The sequence below is a fragment of the Terrapene carolina genome, unplaced genomic scaffold (assembly GCF_002925995.2).
Source record: "Terrapene carolina triunguis isolate 2854851 unplaced genomic scaffold, T_m_triunguis-2.0 Scaffold180, whole genome shotgun sequence".
Taxonomy (NCBI): domain Eukaryota; kingdom Metazoa; phylum Chordata; order Testudines; family Emydidae; genus Terrapene; species Terrapene triunguis.
The window spans coordinates 4526257-4548031 of NW_020664531.1; the positions used below are offsets into that span (position 1 = coordinate 4526257).

Here is a 21775-nt window from a genome sequence, read left to right on the forward strand (position 1 = left end):
GTTCACTAAGTGCCCCAATAACAACTATGTGGGTGAAACCAGACTATCACCATACTCTTGAATTAACTCACAGGAAAAATGACAAAAGACAGAAACACCCCATCATCGATGGGCAAACACTTTTCACAAAACCGTCACTTCATATCTGACCTCTCAGTCCTTGTCCTCAAAGGCAACCTGCACAACACCTTCAAAAGACGACCCTAGGAACTTAAATTCATAACTTTGCTAGACACTAAAAATCATGGTCTTAATAAAGTGGATTGAGGGCTTATTACAACAACCTGTAACCCACTAACTTATTTTTTCATGTCCTATGATTGGAAGGTGTTAATGGACCACTTCACCTTGAATGGTCTCTGAGAATATGTATTGACTACTTATGCTAAACAATCTGTTCCACCTTGTATTTACTTGTGACACTCTGAGTACCTTTCCCAGACCTGTCTATTTCATTAACAGAAGTTGTTCCAATACAAGATATTATCTCGCTCACTTGTCTCTATAAAATTAATATGGCACACTGTAGCAGGGTGCTGGTGCAAAAACACCTAATTAGCCCCTGCCCAGTCAGCTCCAATCAGATTGGAGCTGATGGAAAAGGCCTGACAAGCCAAGGCCTATAAAGGTTGGGAGGGAGCCAGCAGGCAGGGGGTAGCTAGGGAGAAGTCAGTCAGGGAGGGAACAGGAGGCCTCCTAGCTGAAGGCTGCCTCTGCCTATAAAGGAGGAGAATAATCCTGTAAAGCTTGTACATAGATGGACACTGGTGGTGGGACAAAGTTAAGTAAATAAAGACATGGGTGTTGCACAACCCTGAAGCCTCTCTGAGCCTTATTGGGGAGGGCAAGTGGGCTCCAGGAAGAGGGGCGGGTCGTGAACCCTGTTACACGTGGGGGCTTGTCTGGGATCCTTTGCCAGAGACACAGTTTGGCGACCTGGAGATGGAGGGCACTCTGCAGTTGCTCACGGAGCAACACGGGGAGATGCAGAAGACACTGCAGGCCTTTCAGCAATTCCACAAGCTAGAGAGGCAAGCTTTACTGGCTTGGCAGGCCAAGCAACAGTGGGCTTTGCAGGACTTTATTAAAGAACAGGCAATGGTGCAGCAGCAGCTCCTGCAGAAACTGGAGAGTCCTGCGGCGGGAGATGGCACCCGCCACGGCGGGAGATGGCACCCACCCCCTGGGCCTCAGCCTCTGTAACGTGGCCCCGGCGGATGACCCCGATGCCTTTTTGGGTACCTTTGAGCAGGTGGCCCTGGGCGCAGGATGGGACAGGGTAACCTGGGCCCTGCGGCTAGTCCCATATCTTGCTGGGGAGGCACAAGCAGTGTATATGGCTCTGACGGATGCCCAGGCTAGAGACTATGACGTTGTGAAGGCAGCCATCTTAGACCGCCTGGGGCTTTAATTGGAAAAATACCGGCAAAAGTTTTGGGCAGCCCAGTGGGCCGGGGACATGCGGCCCTGGGCCTCTGCCTAGAAATTGATGGACGGGGCGACACGGTGTTTGAGGCCCAATGACCAAACAGTGGGGCAGATCATGGATCAGGTGATCCTCAAACAATTTGTGCAGTGCAGATAGCATGCGGGCCTGGGTGTGGCGACATCAGCCTGCCACCGTGGAAGCCACGGTCAAAAGGACGGAAGAATATGCAGAGGCAGACTTCCCCCCGAGGGAGCATTGGACCCTGCAAGACACAGAGAGAGGCAAGAAATCCCGTGAGCATCTCACTGGGAAGCCGGTAGACAGGCGACGGGAGGAGCACAAGGGAACCCCTAGCCGCCCGGGACAGCTTGTATGCCGGCACTGTGGACAGCCGGGGCATAAGAGCTGTGACTGCCCAGTGATGGAATGTGGGGCTGCTGAATTCTGTGGTTGGACAAAGGTTGGGGGGGCGGAAGAAGAGGCATGGAATAGCCACCATCCCCGTGCGGGAGGGGAGAAAGCCCCAGAGGGGTCTAGTGGATACGACCTCAGCCCGCTCCCTCATACAGTGGCGGTTGATAAAACCGCATTGGTTTATCTCTGGAGAAAGGATGCTGGTGGAATGCATCCACGGAGATGGGGAGTATTGTCCCGTGGCCCAGGTACCCCTGAAGGTGCAGGGTAGGTTTGCCTGGAAGCTGGTAGGGGTAATGGAGGGGTTGCCCTACTCCATGGTCCTGGGGGTGGATTGTAACCCTGCTCCAAAAGGGAAAGAGGGCATGGGGAGGAGACCAACAGAGAGTGAGAGGGAGGAACCTGGAGGGAGGAGACAAGGCCCCTAGGAGGGTGGACCCTGAGAAAGGAGAGTCCCCACAACCTCAAGGAGGAAAAAAGATATGAACCCTAGACAACACAGCCAAGATAGAGACCCTATGGGAGTGACCGATGAGGGAACGGAGGTACTGGGAGGGGACCATCCAGGGGAGGGAATCCCCATGATAGAGGAAGAGAAGCTAAAGAAAGCTCAGAAAATAGAAACCCAAGAGGGGGAGGCCCACTCCAGTAGGCAGAGACCCCGAACCGGAGACTCAGGGCAGCCTCAGGGCAGTTGGCGCCAATCCGTCTCCCCCACCAGGGAAGGAAAAAGAGCGTCCGGGGTGACCTGCCCAAGGTTGGGACTGGTGTGATGACCTTTGGGCAGAGGTGGACTTGTGGGGTGGCCCACCCCCTGCCCAATGCACCTTTGGGTGGGTGGGGCATGCCAAAACCCCACAGGGTTGAGCCCGGGGACCACCCAGATGGGCAGGGAGGCCATCCCCAGAGTAAAACCCCAGGCCCAGAAAAGCAGGGCCGAGCAAGATCAGGCCCGGCATCAGTTTAAGTGGGGGAGGTATGTAGCAGGGTGCTGGTGCAAAAGCACCTAATTAGCCCCTGCCCAGTCAGTTCCAATCAGGGGAAACAGATTGGGGCTGATGGAAAAGGCCTGATGCTGGCCTGAGGATTAGCAACACCTGCTGGCCTGACAAGGGAGGGAGCCAGCAGGCAGGGGGCAGCCAGGGAGAAGTCAGTCAGGGAGGGAACGGGAGGCCTCCTAGCTGAAGGCTGCCTCTGCCTATAAAGGAGGAGAATAATCCTGTAAAGCTTGTACATAGATGGACACTGGTTTTGGGACGAAGTTAAGTAAATAAAGACACGGGTGTCGCAGAACCCTGAAGCCTCTCTGAGCCTTATTGGGGAGGGCAAGTGGGCTCCAGGAAGAGGTGTGGGTCATGAACCCTGTTACACACACATTAAATGGATTAAAAACTGGCTAACTGATAGGTCTCATCATGTAATTGTAAATGTGGAATCATGTCTAATGGGTGTGTTTCCAGAACCTTAAATTATTTAACATATTTATCAATGACCTGGAAGAAAACAAAATCATCACTGATAAAGTTTGCAGATGAAACAAAAATTAGGGGAGTGGTAAATAATGAAGAGGACAGGTCACTGATACAGAGTGATCTGGATCGCTTGGTAAGCTCGACCCAAGCAAACAATATGCTTTTTAATATGACTAAATGTAAATGTATACATCTGGGAACAAAGAATGTAGACCATATTTACAGGTTGGGTGATGCTGTCCTGGGAAGCAGTGGCTCTGAAAAAGATTTGGGGGTCCAGGTGGACAATCAGCTGAACATGAGCTTCTAGTGTGATGCTGTGACCCCAAAGGACTAATGTGATTCCTGGCTGCATAAATGGGGGACTCTCAAGCATGAGTAGAGAGGTTATTTTACCTCTGTATTTGGCAGTAGTGTTACTGCTGCTGGAATACTGTGTTTAGCTCTGGGATCCACAACTCAAGAAGGATGTCGATAAATTGGAGAGGGTTCAGAGAAGAGCCACCAGATTGATTAAAAGATTAGATTTGAGTGATGGACTCAAGGAGCTCAATCTATTTAGCTTAACAAAGAGAATGTTAAGGGGTGACTTGATTACAGTCTATAAGTACTTATATGGGGAACAAATATTTAATATAGGCTCTTCAGTCTAGCAGAGAAATGTATAAGCTGGTCCAATGGCTGGAAGTTGAAGCTGGAAAAATTCATGAAACGAGGTGTACATTTTTAAAGGTCAGAGTAATTAACCAGTGGAACAACTTACCAAGAGTTGTGGTGCATTCTCCATCACTGACCATTTTAAAATCCAGATTGGATGTTTTTCTAAAGGATACATTCTAAGAATTATTTTGGGGAAGTTCTATGGCCTGTGTTCTACAGGAGGTCAGACTAGATGATCACAATGGTCCCTGCTGGCCTTGAAATCTAAGAATCTATGTACTTTTAAGTAAGAGGATAGATAACTAAATTTTGTATATTGAACACTAAATGCTCAAGAGATAAATTTAATGTTTAATTACTTACAAAAATTTAAATATACGGCATGCTGCATACCTACTTGTTAATGTAAGGCCAGTCTTCTTAGCATTTAGCATTAAGATAATATGGGGATAATGGTATATTATATATATTATAGAGGGGAAGCAACAGAATTTTGTAACACTGTATCATAGCTTATGTCTTACAAATCAGAAATAACTCTTGGCCTGTAGCCACGTCACTTGAAATTGTAATCCTGCTTGTTCTTACAAACTACGTGGTGCCAGGCCAGTACTTGGATAGGACGGCACCAGGGAAGTTATGGGTTCTTTGGGAAGTGTCAGATGGTGATTTAGTAGGAGTCATTTACACCTCGATTCTTCACCTCTAGTCCTATACTAGTTCTATTGTGCAATATTACATTGCTAATTTCAGTCCAGATGTAGCTGCATTTCAGTACTGAATAAAGGGATCTCATTGGTTTCTAAAGTTCACTTGTGTGTAGAATATGTTTGTATCCGTGCTTGTCAAATGCTTTGGAATCTTTTGGGAATTAAAGTGGAATAAATATAAGAAGTTATAGCAATATACTAAAACTTCTGTGATAAAAGAAGAATAGGGAAATAAAATTGCTTCTGTCCTTCAGTTAATGAGAAATGGGATTGAAGAGAAAGTAATTTTTTGGAGTGGCAAAGACAAATTTTGAAGACTAGTGTTGATACGCCACAGGACACACTATACAGGGTATTCCAATGCTACGATTATTGAGGAAAGAACTGCATACGCAAGCCAGATAAAACAAGAGGTACTTCACACATCCTTTGGGAAATATGTAATTCTCTAAAATCATTGAGTCTTGACAGAAATTGCAGCTTCCTGAAGAAATATTTAGGCAAGAGGGAAATATCAGAATAACATTCTCTGTTATGAACTTTCAAAAAGTATGAAGGTCATTATTGAAAAGTGTTTTGGGGCACCTTTAGTAGATATTGACATTAGAGCGTCCAAATGCTATTTTAAATTTATATGGCAATTGAAGTACTATACAAATAATACTGTGGGGAAAAAAAGCCAGTACTTAATAAAACCACACTCCCATGATGGAGTTCTAGTGATTGACAAATTGCTCATGGTTCATTCTTACAATTTATGCTATGTCACCAGGACCCAGTGATTATAGCCTCACTTTCATGATTATAGGGCAAAAATTCTCCACTTGTGAATCCACACTGTTACTTTCTATATTGCCCTAGATCCCAGTATAAAACTCATGTCGACATCAGTAGGAATTCTGTGTACAAGATCAGAGTGCAGTGTGTGCAATAAAAGTCCACGGTGCAGCTCTGAGAATCGGAGCTCATTCTGGGGGTATGCCTTCCCTGCCAGAAAGACGTGTTTTTACCATGTGCATTAGCTGCCCTGCTGTAAAATCCTAGTAAAGATAAGGCACTCTAGTAGTTTAACTATGAGGTAAATAGGCAAGATCAATCATGGGGTGGGGAGGTGGGATCTAGTGTTGACCTCACCTACATCATTGTAAAAACGACAGTGTCTTGTCTCCACTAGGATTTTACAGTAGGATGCACATCACTCATCCCACAGTAAAAACACACCCTTTTTTGGCAGTGAAAACAAAGCCTTGATGCAGATGATTTTTAAATGTGTGGTAATAAAAGAACACTTGTTTCCTTATTGCTTATTACTTTCTCCTGTCTCCCTCCTCTGTCATTTTTCTTTTACAACACCTCAGCATCTCCAAACCTGCCTGTGATCAGGTTTCTCCCATGATTTGCTAGAGAAGGGGGAAAAAATCCTCAATTAGAGGCGTGTTCTGAAACTGTGGGGTGATTGATTGATTGCCTCCTGGCCAGAGGGGGTGGAACTAGGTGATAATCCATTAGGTACCTGAGCCTTATAAGCAATCTAAGGGAGCTCAGTTGAGGGGGAGATTATAGAGAAGTCAGGCTTCTTCTGCAGGGAAGAAGAGAAGCTCTTGTAAGGAAAGTCCTGAGGGAGGACTGTGAAGGAAGTGAGGGGATCTTAACATAGCCCTAGGGAGGGGCAGAAGGCCGTTTTTGTTGATGGCTGATTGGAGCTTGTGCTGTTGGACTTTTGATCTCTTAGGAGGGAATGAGACTGGAGAATCATCTGACAAGAGGACTGGGCCACAGAACACAGACAAAGGATGAGCCTACGCAGCACAGAGGAAGTAGCTAAAGGGGGCACTGGAGCTGCAGATCAGTGCAATACTGACTCCTGATGCAAAGAGATGCTATGACCATCAGTAGAGATGGTTTTGCTGCCACTTCCCACCCCCTCTGTCCTGTAGCTTTAGCCCCATCTCCAATTCCCCTTAGCCTCCAATTTCTGTCCTGCTTACTGGTAACCACTGTAGCTTCTATTTATATATGTAGAAAATAAAACTTGGTGGCATCTGTGATTAAACCAGCAGCCAGTTGGTGTGTTCAATCTTAACCTCTTTTTTCAACTATTGGTTCAATTAAGAATGTTTGTGAATGTATCTTCATGATCATTTACTAGTGAAATACTACAGGATCTTTCAACACTGTAACTACACTTTACTTGTAGCTATATGTATTATCTAAATGAATTTAATAGTCAATTAATTAGTAGGTTTTTTTTAAGTGGAATACTGGAATCAGCCCTTCCTAAAAGAATGGCATGATGTTGAATCACAAGAAAATCGTCAATCGTGTCCCGTTATGGTCTCCTAGTTAAATCTTTGTCAAGAGAGGCATACATGATGTTGCTAAGTCAATAAAAGGTGAATTTCAAAAGGTTTGGAGGTTTGGGGTCTTACATGAACATTTTCAGACTTTTGGTTGAGAATAGGCACAAAACCAATCTATCTTGTGAGACTTCCCGTATTACTTTCTTTTGGTAAGATTAATAGCATTTTTGAAGTTCCTTTTCATTTGACTGATGGTCTTGTTTAAAACATGAGACTGAGAGCCAGGAGCTGTGTTCCATTGCTGGCTTTGCCACAGTCCTCCTATATGACACTGAGAAAGTCACTTAACCTCTCTCTGCTCTGGTTATCCCACATGTAAAATGTGGATAAATTTTTACCTCCTTTACCTGTTTTCTTATGGCAAGCTAAGTTCTGACTTACCTCGCAATGGTAACGTGAGGAATACTTCACTCATGACTGCAAAATACTTGGAGATCCTTGATAGAAATTTATAAAGAAGTGTAATGTAAGATTTCCAGAGGAAATCAGGAATTGTAGGGGTGAACTTGTGGTTGTACATCAAAACTTTGGTTGCTTGGGAGTGGGTAGTTTTATCCTTCCCAGAAAATGTTTACTTAACTTCATAACACAGTTGCCTGCAATTGATAAAGCACATTTGAAAATGTAGATTTAAAAAAGTTGGTGGGGAATCCACTACATTTACCATTACATTGACAGACTTGAAAAATATGTACTGCTTTTACAAAATAGATACAACTATTAGGTGTATAGTTGAAACTCACATCCTTATGCTATCAAAGCATCCTGATACTTGCATTCCTATTCTGCAGAATTCTAGTAAATTCTTGTCCAATAGAAGTTTGTACTTGACCATCATAAAAGTTTATTCCATAGTAGGGGCTGAATTCTTCTTAGATATGGGTGCACAACAATTCTCATTGAATGGACTGGGGTTTGGGCATATATTAACTAAGATAGAATTTGCATCTATGCAATTTGAGCCATATTCGGACCTCCCACACTGTGCAATCCAGTTGACTTCAGTGGTATTGCACAGGGTGTAAATGAGAGCAGAACATAGTCATCTGCATGAAGTTACTCACTTAGTTCCCTAAAAAGCCTGTGTGATTTGTGCAGATTAAAAGACAGATAAGAGGTGATTCTTTTAAAATAAATGTTGAGCAAACGTTAATCTTCCCACTTCTAATCAAAATAAACCCTTATGACAGTACTTAGGGCATGTAGTGACTTGGAATGTTCTGTTGAATCGTTAACTGTGGTCAAGATTACTTATGCATTAGATCTAATACTACACAAATTTTCATCATGCTGGAATAAAACCAAGAAATTCTAATCAGTCTCTTCTTTTTTTCCCTTCTAGTTAATGGTCTAATGACACTTGGATTTACAGGTGAGCTTTTTAAAGTTCAAACATATATTACTTTTTTGTTAATGAGAGCCCTTTAAAAAACACACACACACACACACACACACAAAACCACAACATAAGTAGGTTCAGCTAGTCAACTCTAGACACTTTTGTCCATTAGCAGTTTGCTTTTAATTTGGAATATATCTGCGGGTTTTTCAATATGTCCTAGTCTTTAACCAGTTTAGATAGTGATGGGAAAACTTTAAAATGCTCTTTGGGTCCGATTTAGCTAAGAAACTTAAGAATCAAAAAGCTGTGGTCAGAGAATCAGACTGAAACGACTGTGTGATCAGATTCTCTCATGAGTTGTGTCCCTTTAGTTTTAGAAGATATGCACTCATCAGGCTCTATTCATTTTTTCTTTAAATCACACAAGTAAAAATATTTAATCTCTGAACAAAGCCAACCAAAAAATCCAAGTCTACGAAAAAGAAAAATGGAGCCCACTTCGGAATCTGAGTAAATAGCTAGATTTTGTATTGTGGCCTAAAAATCAACAAATTTAGGTTTTATCACATCAAAAAATGAATTGTCTTTCAAATTAGACTCCCCCCACTTAGAATACCCTGCCTCTAGCGCTCTCCCACCCCACAGATTTAGTGAACACATCACTGCTGATCTCCGGTTGCCAGACACATATTGTCACATCAGTTTTTGAGTTTGCTCAGGGCTAGTGTTGATCAACATTAGCAAAATTCTGATGCACGATTTACCACCAGTGCTGCGCCACAGATGGTTGGAAAAGTGGAAATACTAGTGTAGACAGGGCTCAGGCATTTGTTACCACCATTTTGTCTAACCCCGATCAGAGCAGAATTATATGAAAAAAGAGTAAAAATCCTAAACTCAGCTTCACAGCTTCTACAATAACTACCACCAGTGATAAATGATGGGTTTGAATTTTTCTAATGCAGACAAAGCCTTAGCAATCTTTCTTTGATAACTGAAGGTGGTGAAAGAAGTGGGATAGGAACGACAGTGCTGTCACTGTTTGAAAGTGCTTGGAAAGCAATGCAGTGCTGTGAGAAAATGTAATGCTACCATCTTGGCTGCACACTTGGGACTGAACAAGGAACCTCCAGAGCTAAAACAATGAGCTGCTACAACTGGAGCTAAAGAACCAATATCTCTAGCTGCCACTGTAAGAAACACCTATCATCTATGGATGGGGGACCTGTAACACACACCCGGGGGTTACACAAATATACTTTTCATTCTCAGTGAAGATATTCCTTTTTGTAATTAAGAACAGCCCCGTCTTAGCTGAAATCAGTCTGTTTACCTGAGTCTTAAGACTCTAAACTATATGCATCCTGTTACAGATGGATCCATGATCAAAGTCCCAACAACTGAAGACTGCAATAACCATGCCATTCTCATTTAGTAATGTTCCTGTCTGACACAGCATCTAAGGGCAGGTCTTCACTACAGGGGGGGGTCGATTTAAGATACGCAAATTCAGCTATGCGAATAGCGTAGCTGAATTCGACGTATCGCAGCCGACTTACCCCGCTGTAGGGACGGCGGCAAAATCGACCTCTGCGGCTTCCCGTTGACGGTGCTTACTCCCACCTCCGCTGGTGGAGTAAGAGCGTCGATTCGGGGATCGATTGTCGCGTCCCGACGAGACGCGATAAATCGATCCCCGAGAGGTCGATTTCTACCCGCCGATTCAGGCGGGTAGTGTAGACCTAGCCTAAGATTGTAATACAGGGTTGTGTGTGTGTGTGTGTGTGTGTGTGTGTGTGTGTGTGTGTGCTTTTTTAAATTAAAAAAGCACCTGGACTTGGTGGTAAAACATCCTTAGTGACAGGCCCAGATTGTTAACATTTGCTATTGTTATAGCAAATGTTAATTGAAATAACTGTAGATGAAAGAGATTTGAAAAATCCAAACTAGTGGCAACCTTAAAGGAGCTCCTGGTTAAGTAGCAGTAAAGAGTTTTTCCACAGAGGAAAGCAGGAGTGCAGGTTCTCTGAAATCACAGACAATGCATCTCTCTTGGAGCAAGGTGGCAGGTTCTTCCTACCACTGAAAGGAGCCCATTCCTGAAATGTAACTCAATAATGAAGAGAAAACAAAGGTTCCCTTCTCTTCCTGTGATGTAAACAGGGTCCAAATAAAAGTTCTCCTTTTTCTGGCTGCAGAAGGAAAAAGGCACAAGTGTGAAAGTCTTCCACTTCCTGATCTACAGACTAGATCCAAATAAAAATCCTCTCTTTTCTGAGGTGTAACCAGAACAACACAATCTCTTCTCAGGACTGTGAGTCTTGACTTTCCTCCGACAACTGGCTAGCCCTTCCCTTGGGCTTCTTTCATACAAATAAACTGGGTCCTGTAGCACAAGCCCTACCTGCATCCACTTGCCAGTCACGTAGGCCTCTCTCTGTCTGATTCCATGTTCCTGCAGAACTGTCGGCCTTGGCTCTTACTGGGTAGCCCCAGCCAACCTGCCTTATAGGCCTCCTGGGACCTTGATAGCTAGTAAACCCCTGTCTTCACTCAGAGACTTGTCTAATGCTCTGAAGGCCTTGGCATTTCAAACTCCTGAGATTCTACAGGGTAGAAGTGCTCTCATACATAATAGCCTATTTACAGATCAGATTCCTAAACAGTGCCGGCCCAAAGGTGTTTTAGGGCTTGCCAAAAGTGTAAGCCCAGGTTAACTATTTTCTTTTCTTCATGGCTATGTGCTTATAACACCAGTGCCAACTAATGCTAGCCAATCCCTCTAAGCCAGTCCCATGAAGAGAAGAGTCTTCTACCCCACCCTAGATCTGCTTCTACCCAGTCTTTTATTAGTGACAATTGATTTTAAAGTCCTTTGTAGATGAGATGTGCAAACATTCCTGGTATTAAAAATATTATTTTATAGCTACAGCAAAACAGTTAGTTTAATGTGTTAAAGCTTGCCAAATTCTTTCCTAACCTATACTCTGACCCAAAGCAAATCTATGTGGTCAATCACTCCATTTTGTCTTCACTAATAAGGCTTAGAAATACTATACGATCGTAAATGCAACAGGTTAGTTCCCTCTATGCTGGGCTCCTAAAGACAATGTAATATATGGTAATGTGGCTCAGTTAGCTACCTCTAGCCCAGAAGGACATGCATGAGTTCAAATCCCACACCAGGAATTAGGCTCACAGTCAGTGATGATACTGCATTTAAATGATGATTTATTACTTTTTGTATTTAATTATTCCAATCGTTCTACACAAGTGGGTGGGGAAGGGAGTGTATTGCACTATTTAGAGTTGTAGTACTTCCAGATGAGGCTTTACTGTCCATCTCTAGCAGCAGCTGGAAACTGCAGATCTCATGGTACTTTTCCAAGATCCGAATCCAAGTGTCATGGCCAAAATTCTTCCTCTCATTAAAAAGGGTTTCTAATTCTTAGGGTTTTGTGAGTTATCATGAGCATAGTTACTGCTGCCTTTGTCTGCCCAGTCACTGTAGTTCTAACCTATTCCTTAGTAAAATAGTTTGATATATCTAGAGTATTAAAGGTTTAACATATAAAAACATTTTCTATTTTAACTGTAATATCTATTGGATTATAGATAAACTAAGAAGGATTTTTTTGGACAAAGCATAGGACTTTTAGTCAGAACACTTGGATTCTATTCTTGGTTCTAGCACAGACTTTTTGTGTGACCTGAGGCACTTCATAATGTTCTAAATTCAATTGTAGTAGAAGTGGTTCCCAATTCCCATTGACTTCAATGGGAACTACACCATCTTACACCAGATCTGAATTTGGTCCTAAATTTCTTTGTGCCCATTTTCCTCATTTACAAAATGGAATAAATAACAACCCGAAGTGGTGGTGTGTAAAGTTAAATTCATCAATGTCTGTAAAGTCCTCGGAGATTCTTGAATAGAAGGGGTGATACCTTGTTAGTGCTAAGAGTTGTGAAGAAAATAATTCCACATCCATGTTCCTACTATCATCAGTGTCTTGGGATTTAAAGTGCTATCTGACTTGTTCTAGGTGCACATCAACAAGTGATTGTCTGCAATGAATCGCTCATGTTAGAAAAGTTGCCCAGATGTGGAAAATCCTTTGAAGAGATGATGAAGAAAGTGGACTCTAAAAAATGGTGCAACCTAACAGAATTTATCCCGTAAGTTTCATGTTTTTGTCTTTATTATTTATCATTTAAGGGTGTCAACCTTTTAAAAAGTCAATTGCATCAAGTGTCAGGAACAGCTCTATAAATACCAAGGATGTGGTGATTCCCCACTAGAATCAATTTGGACATCAATTTGTTTATTGTGTTGGATTCAAACTCTCACTAATCTGTGGCCAAATTCTGCAAAATTTGATGGGAATATGGAGGCAAAACGTGTACTGAAATCAAAAGAAAATATTAATGACACTTTGAAGTTAATTGGAGTTCTGCCTGAGTAAAAACTGCTGGATTTGGCTCTTTTTTATTGGAGCAACAAAGAAGTATGAAAAATGGCTACATAAACTGGCAGCTCCATTACCATTCTCATCTGCTGCAATCCACCTCACACCACTCCCTGCGGTTATCTGAGATTTATATTCAGCACTTAGTGGATACATTATCTGGTACCTGCTGAAAGCAGATGTACCACATCTTTAATATTTATAAATTACTTATGTTCTAGATACAGTTTCTAACACTGAAACCCCATGTACTTGATTCTCTATTCCAGGGGTCGGCAACGTTTGGCACGCGACTCGCCAGGGTAAGCACCCTGGGGGGCCGGGCCAGTTTATTTACCTGCTGACGCGGCAAGTTCGGTCGATCACGGCCCCCACTGGCCGCGGTTCACCGTCCTGGGCCAATGGGGACGGCGGGAAGCCGTGGCCAGCACATCCCTCGCCCGCGCCACTTCTCGCCGCCCCCATTGGCCCGGGACGGTGAACCACAGCCAGTGGGGGCCGCGATCGGCCGAACCTGCCACGTCAGCAGGAAAATAAACTGGCCCGGCCCGCTAGGGTGCTTACCCTGGCGAGCTGCGTGCCAAACGTTGCCGACCCCTGCTCTATTGCATAGGGCTAAACTGTGCCTACCCTGTCCTAGGAGCAGTCTAGGAAACTGATTGTGACACAGATTTACAATCTACCGTTTAGTTTTTCCCTGCTCATGGTGTGTGTGTGTATGGACATTTAGCCTGCACCCGTTATGTGGGTGAGGGGTGTGTGTGCGCAAAGATGGCTTATAGCCACACAAAGGTAAAATGAGGCACAGTCTCTGACTCGGAGAGCACCTACTCTAAAACATATTAATAGAGGTTAATCAATAGGCTCCTCGTTGCTAATGTTGATTTAACATATGTCAACTGTCTTATTGTATCTATAGTGAATCCAGAGTTCAACACATTTAAGGCAAATGTTCTCTAAATCCATAGTTTTCTCATTAAGTTACTAATGCAAGGTGTATTTTCAAATACAACTACTCCATTCTCTTTATTGACAGCAATATTTCATGCTGTCATTTGTTTGTGTAGCCCCTGCCCCAAGGTGGGGCTCGAGCCTTCTTCCTGGTGCCTGCTGCTAGGCGTGGCTTCTCCCCTGTTGGGTCCTGGGTTTGTTTTCCTATGCCTGGTGTCTCCACCCAATGTGACCCATCACTGTGATGTCCCTTATGAGTAGGTGTGTTCGTGTAATGTTGAACATGGTTCTCAGAGGTGCTGGCTATCCACAAAGCCAATTGAAATGGATGGGAGCTGTCAGGATTCAGCACCTCTGAAAATGAGGTTCAGGTGAACTAGTTCCAGCAAAGTAAGAACTAAACAGGAATGGAACATTTTCCTCAGGTCTGAGATCAGTTTAAATCTCCCCTAACTCTGATTTTCCGGCCACTTATGATAGCATGTTCTCTTCTCAAATGGTCCCTGATCCACTCCCCCGCCCTTTGACAAGTCATCTGTGGGACTTGGAGAGAGCAGCTTAGTTCTTTCCCCTGACTCTCTGGTCACCAGTAGATAAGCTATCTGATAAAATGCAGCTTCTCTTCTGTGTCCTACTGCAGCAGCTTGCCAAGTGACACTTTGGGGCTTCCTGGGCATTTGTATCCTGACCCCCACTGAAACCTTAAAGTGAGTTAAAACGTCACGTGATCTGGCAGCATATTAACCACCTAGATACCATCTTCTGTTAGTCCTTGCCTTTGCGCGCATAGTGTCATTCTAAAGGTCACTTTTTAAAATACATACTTTCCTTCAACTTTTAGGGCCTGGGTGAAATCACTGGGGGGGAGGAAGGGGTAAGAGGGAACATGCCTCTCCCACTCAACTTCTTATCCTCTTGTTTATGTCCCAGAAGTGTTTAGAATTAATGCATTCCACTCCTGGCTCCACCCATTTTTTTTCTAATGTAGTTGCTCTCCTGTCCTAAGACCAAATCCATATAGTTGGACTGGGCACTGGGGACATGTGTGGGAGGTGGGTGGAGCAGGAGGAGGAATCGACTTGCTCCAGATTGTGGAATGACTGCAAAAGGGCTCCATGGAGCCTACTCCCATCTAGTACCTGGAGTAGCCTACACAGCCCTATGTGATCCTTTTTCAGCAGCAAGAGGGATCAACAAAGCAGCAAATCTTCTGGCATCACTCCTCCCCTCTATATATGTCCTACCCACACATTCTCCTAAGGCGAGGTAGGGTGTCACTCTAAGCTGGGCTATATGCTATGTAAGGGGGATGCACTCCCGCTGTACCATTCACTTAGTCTAGAGCCACCTCCTCCTTTCCCCTCAGTGCAGCAGAATCTCTCACTGGTTTTGCTATTGTGGGACCTTGGTAGTAATGGAGGTGAGGGCTGGGTTTCTCACTTGATGAAGAAACTTGTTTCTCCAACCCCAGAGGTCCATACGTGTTGTATTTGGAGGGCTGCATTTGATACATGTTATCAGTGTGACCAGCATTGCCAACTGGTTGTCTAATTATCCCTACACTATGGCCAGTCCTCGCCCACAGACAACCCGCCAACCTTAAGCATATTCTCACCAGCAACCACACACCGCACCATAACAACTCTAACTCAGGAACCAATCCATGCAACAAACCTCGATGCCAACTCTGCCCACATATCTACACCAGCAACACCATCACAGGACCTAACCAGATCAGCTACAACATCACCGGTTCATTCACCTGCACGGCCACCAATGTTATATATGCCATCATGTGCCAGCAATGCCCCTCTGCTATGTACATTGGCCAAACTGGACAGTCACTACGTAAAAGGATAAATGGACACAAGTCAGATATCGGGAATGGCAATATACAAAAACCTGTAGGAGAACACTTCAACCTCCCTGGCCACACAATAGCAGATGTAAAGGTAGCCATCTTACAGCAAAAAAACTTCAGGACCAGACTCCAAAGAGAAACTGCTGAACTTCATTTCATTTGCAAATTTGACACCATCAGCTCAGGATTAAACAAAGCCTGTGAATGGCTAGCCAACTACAAAAGCAGTTTCTCCTCCCTTGGTGTTCACACTTCAACTGCTAGCAGAGGACCTCACCCTCCCTGATTGAACTAACCTTGTTATCTCCAGACTGATTCTTGCCTGCATATTTATACCTGCCTCTGGAAATTTCCATTACATGCGTCTGACGAAGTGGGTATTCACCTACGAAAGCTTATGCTCCAATACGTCTGTTAGTCTTAAAGGTGCCACAGGACTCTCTGTTGCTTTTTACAGATCCAGACTAACACGGCTACCCCTCTGATACCCTACACTATGTTGACACTTGAAAATGATGGCTCCGTATAGCTTTCTTCTCTAGGAGTAGGCAGTAGACATGCCTGCATGGAGGAGTTGAGAGCCTGATGAGTTCTGATGACTTGTTGTTTGACTTCCCTACGCTCTCTCCATCCCCTTCCAACTCTCAACGTTTTACACTGAGTCTAAAACTGCATGCTGTGTATCCAGGCTAAAAATAAGTTCTCATTCTGTGACAACTACACAGTTGGATGGCTGCATATATTTTCTGCTCATCTGAAAGATTTAAAAATAGGGAAAAGGAAGAGAAAAATAAAAGACTAAGCATTCCACTGAAAAATTTATTCTGAAAAATGTTGAGGATGTGAAACTGTTCAAGTGCTCCTTTGCCTGAGGAAGCCAAACCTGTGGAAGCTGTGAAAGAGCAAGTCTTCTCAGTGGAGAGACAGAGGGTGATAAGTTGCTTGTAAGGCAATAGAAGAAACTGTGATTTGAATTTAGTTGTCCTTCCCCTATTAAATAGGCAGGAAGAAAAGTGTCTTAAATACACAGAGGAATCCTTGTCTCCTTCCAAGGAAAACTTGGGAGAATGTATCTTTATGGTGTAACCTTGGGTACGTCCTTAGACAAGTGTTGAAAGGACAGGAGAGCAGTCTGACACATTGGAGATCTTGGTCTCTTCTTGTTCCCATCACTATAATGGGAAGTTAGCTTAGTTTGCTGGGATCACAGTATGGGTATCCTCGTTATGGATTAGTGTGTTTTGCAACGTTCAGCATAAAACTTCAAGTTCTGGAGCTTAAGCATTGCATTAATACAGATAGTGCACTTTCGCAAGGAAGTATCTGTTTTGACTTATATCTTAATTGCACAATTTCTAATTAAGGTCTCTTCTGAACTGAGATATTGCAGAGATGTTTAGCACTTTGCAGTAATACCCATTTTATCATAAGAGTATACTGGCATGCTACAAAAAGCAACACATTAAGGGCAAATTCATGCACCCGATGGATCTATTTCCTTCTCTAATATTTTCCTCTCCCTACATGGGCAGCAATCTCATTGACACCCCCATGGGAGAAATGTATGTGTGCAAAAAACATAGTGTTGGAATCAAGATCCTGACATATTTTTGTAAAAAGGAATTTAAAATAAGGTGTGGAGCAATAATTTAACATTTTAACTCATCAGACAGGCCATTTTTTCATCTTAAAAGAGACACTGTCATTCTGCCCTCCTCCCCGCAAGGGCATGATCTGCATTATAACTATGTTATGATCTTCTGGGGGAAATAAACTACTTTGAATCAGATTCTGATACCCTCATGTTGAGTAATATCTTACATTTATGGGACTACTTGCAGAACTAAATACTACTCGACATGAGTAAAGGGATCAGAATCTGGCACTGTTTATGCAGGATCAACAGGTTTCCTCTGCTGACTTTGCTAGAGCTGTTAAAATATTCCTTGGAGAGATTTTAGAAGGCACCAAGGAGACTCAGGCTTCCAATTCTCACTGACTTTCAGTAGGCACTGGGTGCTTAAATTGTCATAGAAAACCTCTTCTCCTATCACGTCATATATCTTTCCAATATCAGATCAATTATGTTTGTGTACAAAGATTAATTTTGTCTGACAAACTGCCCTTGCTGAACAGCTGTATTCATTTTACTTGAATATACAACACAGTGGGAGAAAAGTATCAATCTTTTCCAATGCAAAATGATACTATATGCAGGGAGGAATTACACTGTAAAAAAAACCTCTTTAAGAAAGAATTTCAAATATGAGCAACAGAAAGACAAAGGGAAAAAACTCTCTTTAAAAACACATTGGATGGATAAAATATTTATTGGCAATTTCTTGTCAAGACTGCATGCTCTCCTTAAAGTTTCATTGCATGGAGGAAATAACAAATTCAGTTTCAGCTTTAGCAATTTAACCGGTAGCCGGAGGAATGATATGATGCTTTGACCTCACTTCATAGGGTATGAAAAAAACACCGTGAACTATAAATTAAATGTTGTCCCCTCTCTAGCTCATCTGACAGAAAAATCTTGGATGATGAGAAAGTTATGATACTCAATTTTTTATTTGGAGTGAAGATACATAGGAGAAACTTGTGAAGAAATGGCATTTTTGGTAATGGTCTCTTGTAGCTCAAATGTTTTGCTGGTAAGCCTGCAATATATAGTGAGGCCTGATTTCAGATCTCCTCTCTACTGGTAAAAATGAGTCATGGCACAGCAATCAGTGGAATGAAACTAATGTAAATTCAATATCAGAGGAGACTTTTTTTTTGTAGGCATGTTGAAAGGGGTAGAGCAATTGCTGCATTGCACATTCCATAACAACAAACCTTTGCTTGTAAGAATGGCCCTGAGCTTGCAAAATTTAGATCCCTATCAAAAGTTTGAGGGTGTTTGTATCTGGGGTTCTGATTTTGGCCCACCTCTGTTGGCTTGTGAAGTAATTTTGTGTCTTCACGGCAAATAGTTATGCACAGTGTTAAGTCTTAGAAAGAAAGAAAAACATTATTGCCAACTGTTTTTAAATATATAACTTGCTTCACACCTGTTTGCCAAAGGTCCCTAATCCTGAAAATTGGAATACAAGCTTTTCAATTCTCACATGGAATAGGGTCTAGTTGAGAACATATTTGAATATACTATTCATGTTTCAAAAATCAGTTTCATTTAACTTTTATAGAAGCACATTTTGGAGAATATTTCTTCAACAGTTTATGTACAATGTTCCCCTCATATTTATGCCTATTTTTGGGGGGTTATATAAGGGCCCAGAAGGATTCAGGAGCAGATTTTCAAAATGATTTTTTTTAGTTGTAGGCACCTAGTAGGATTCCCCAAAAGTATCTAAGCTGGTTAAGTGCTTAACTCCTATAGATTTCAATGTTTGGACACCCTGGTATTAGAGTCTTAGAAATTCCTAAAATCAATAGCTAAGATAGACATGTAAAATCTGCACTTGGAGATGTGCATTTATGATAGTGGAGAATGACCAGTTGTTTCTTCATGATCACATTGATGTAGGGTGACCAGATGTCCCGATTTTATAGGGACAGTCCCAATATTTGGAGCTTTTTCTTATATAGGTGCCAATTACCCCCCACCCCCGGTCCCAATTTTTCACACTTGCTATCTGGTCACCCTACATTGATGATTGGTCTTAAATTATTCTAGTTCAGAAATCTTCCTAGCAGCTAAAATGTAACAATATATTTTTAAATGCCCGGAGGTAAACGCAGCATATCGCAGGCAAGTCAAATAGAATATCAAATTTAAGCATACGTAGTGGGTTAAGGACAACAGGTAGTTCTAGAGTGATTGGAAAGGTTTAAGATTTGCAGAAAGCTTTTTTTCATGTAGTATATCAATGACAGCTCCACTCATATTAGGATTTGGTCTATTGCCTGAATACTTCAGTCCCTGATTATAATTAATCAGCTGTGCAATAAAAGTTCTAAAACATATGCTATGTGATGTGGATGAGTCCCATCAGATCACAATGAGACCATGGTCAGGGTGTTGTCTGAAATGTCCAGTTCCTTAAAGAGGTGGCCAGAAGAAGAGAAAGTTACTCACTGCTGTCTTAAGACAGCCTTGATGAGTGTTACTTATGGTAGTTATGTGGATTATTTTCCTTTTGGCAACTTTTGTTTTGTTATCTAAAAAACCTGGTATTTTAATCAAGAAAACTGGCTCCTGGAAGCAGTTTTTCGAAAATGAACAACACAAAAACCAATCTCTCTGGCAATCAATCTCTCCTAAACCTAATCTCTTTTTAGGAATATGCATCTTCAGTATTAAACCCTTGACATTCTTAGTGCTGTATTCTCTATTACTCTTAAAATTTTTGGTACTGCATTCTCTATGATGTGCCTTCTCTAATGAATTCCCAAATTACTAATCTGAATCACTTAGAAGAAAATGTTATGAGGTCACATGGTACCTGTGAGGAAGATGGCTGCCTAGTCCTGGACCTCCTCACTTCCCACATATCAATTCATTTCTAATAATTACTTTCCTAGCAGATTGGCTATACATTTCTGTCATAAAAGTTTAAATTAATCCCCTAGATAAACTTCAAACTGTTGAATATGGATTGCAATGAAAAAATGAGAGGCAACAAAACAGCTAAGCCTGAATCACCTAAGTGGCTGAAGGGGGACACCACAAAGTCACCGCAGAACCTAGGCCAGGATATCGTGGCACTGAAAGCATTCCTCACAGATCGACTGGATTCAATCTCAAAAGATATTCATGGCCTCTCTAATGATGTATGTGATCCAAACTCCCAAATGGCTCTCTTGGAAAATGAGCTACATTGAAACCAGGGAAATTAAAGAAGAAACTGCCTTCTTAAAGCTTAAACTAGACAAACTAGAAGAAAAACATGATGACTTAGAAAATAGATCTTGGCAAGGTTGTTTCTTCTCTTGGGCATTGCAGAGGGTCTAGAGGGGAAGAATATTATCAACTTTCTTCAGAAGCTGTTCCCTGACCCCCAGCTACCCCCATTAGATATTGAAAGGGCTCATTGAATGCCTGGTACTAGAAGGCAGGAGTCTAGCAAGCGAAGACCCATCATCTTCAGTCTGCTGAAGTTTACTGATAAAGTAATATTAATGAATGCTGCAGAAAAGCTGAAACCCTTATGTACAAAGGTCATAAAATTTCACTTTTTCCTGACTTCTCAGATGAGCATAATAAAAGAGGGCTGCATTCAATGACCTAAAACAAATCATGAGGGGCACCAAGATCAGATACAGTATCTAGTACCCATCCACCTTCACTATGGATTTAGCAGGCTCCACAAGATTTTACAAAACCACCTCTGAAGCTTGACAGATGCTTCAAAGACTGAGACCAGATTTGACCAAAAATAGCAGAATGGTTTTATCATAAAAAACACACCTTGACAAGTTTAATAATCAGTTTGTTTTCCTATGTATCCTTGTAGATATGGTAACTGTCACTTATATAACCTTCCAAGTACTATCAGATAACCAGCTAGTCTGAACTCTTCTGTTGATCTCCTATGAAACTGAGCAATAATAACAACTGTATAGCATTGCAATACATAGAATAACAGTTTAACACAAAGCTGGGGTTTATAGCACCATCTACTGATTGAAGTATTATCCATACTAATCATCACAACTTGCACTGCTAGACAGAATCTCTTCACTGATGGATTGTGTTATGGTGACCACAAGTCCTTTGAACAGTCAATGCTCCTGACTTGTAGAGCAGACTGTAACCTAAAATAGAACTAGATATTCAGTTTGTGAAGGGCATTTGACATATGAATATGATTTTTCATATTTAGATTTTGTACTAATTTATATTTGATGTACCAAATCAATTGTAAATTTACATGTGTTGAGTCTCTATATATGTATATACATATGTGTATGTACACATAAAATCTTCTGTAGGTAGGAATGGAGATATCCTATCTCCTAGAACTGGAAGGGACCTTGAAAGGTCATCAAGTCCAGCCCCCTGCCTTTACTAGGCAGGACCAAGTACTGATTTTTGCCCTAGATCCCTAAGTGGCCCCCTCAAGGATTGAACTCATAACCCTGGGTTTAGCAGGCCAATGCTC

At 42.3% G+C, this 21775-nt stretch overlaps 1 protein-coding gene across 1 annotated transcript in view; it reads left to right on the forward strand.

Annotated features, from left to right (window-relative positions):
• LOC112123197 (receptor activity-modifying protein 3) overlaps positions 1-21775 on the forward strand; it is a 95963-nt gene that overhangs the window by 22843 nt on the left and 51345 nt on the right. The window contains exons 2-3 of the mRNA XM_026654115.1: positions 8388-8417; positions 12434-12566. Of these exons, the coding sequence (XP_026509900.1) occupies positions 8388-8417; positions 12434-12566 (163 nt within the window). The remainder of the gene's footprint in view (positions 1-8387; positions 8418-12433; positions 12567-21775) is intronic.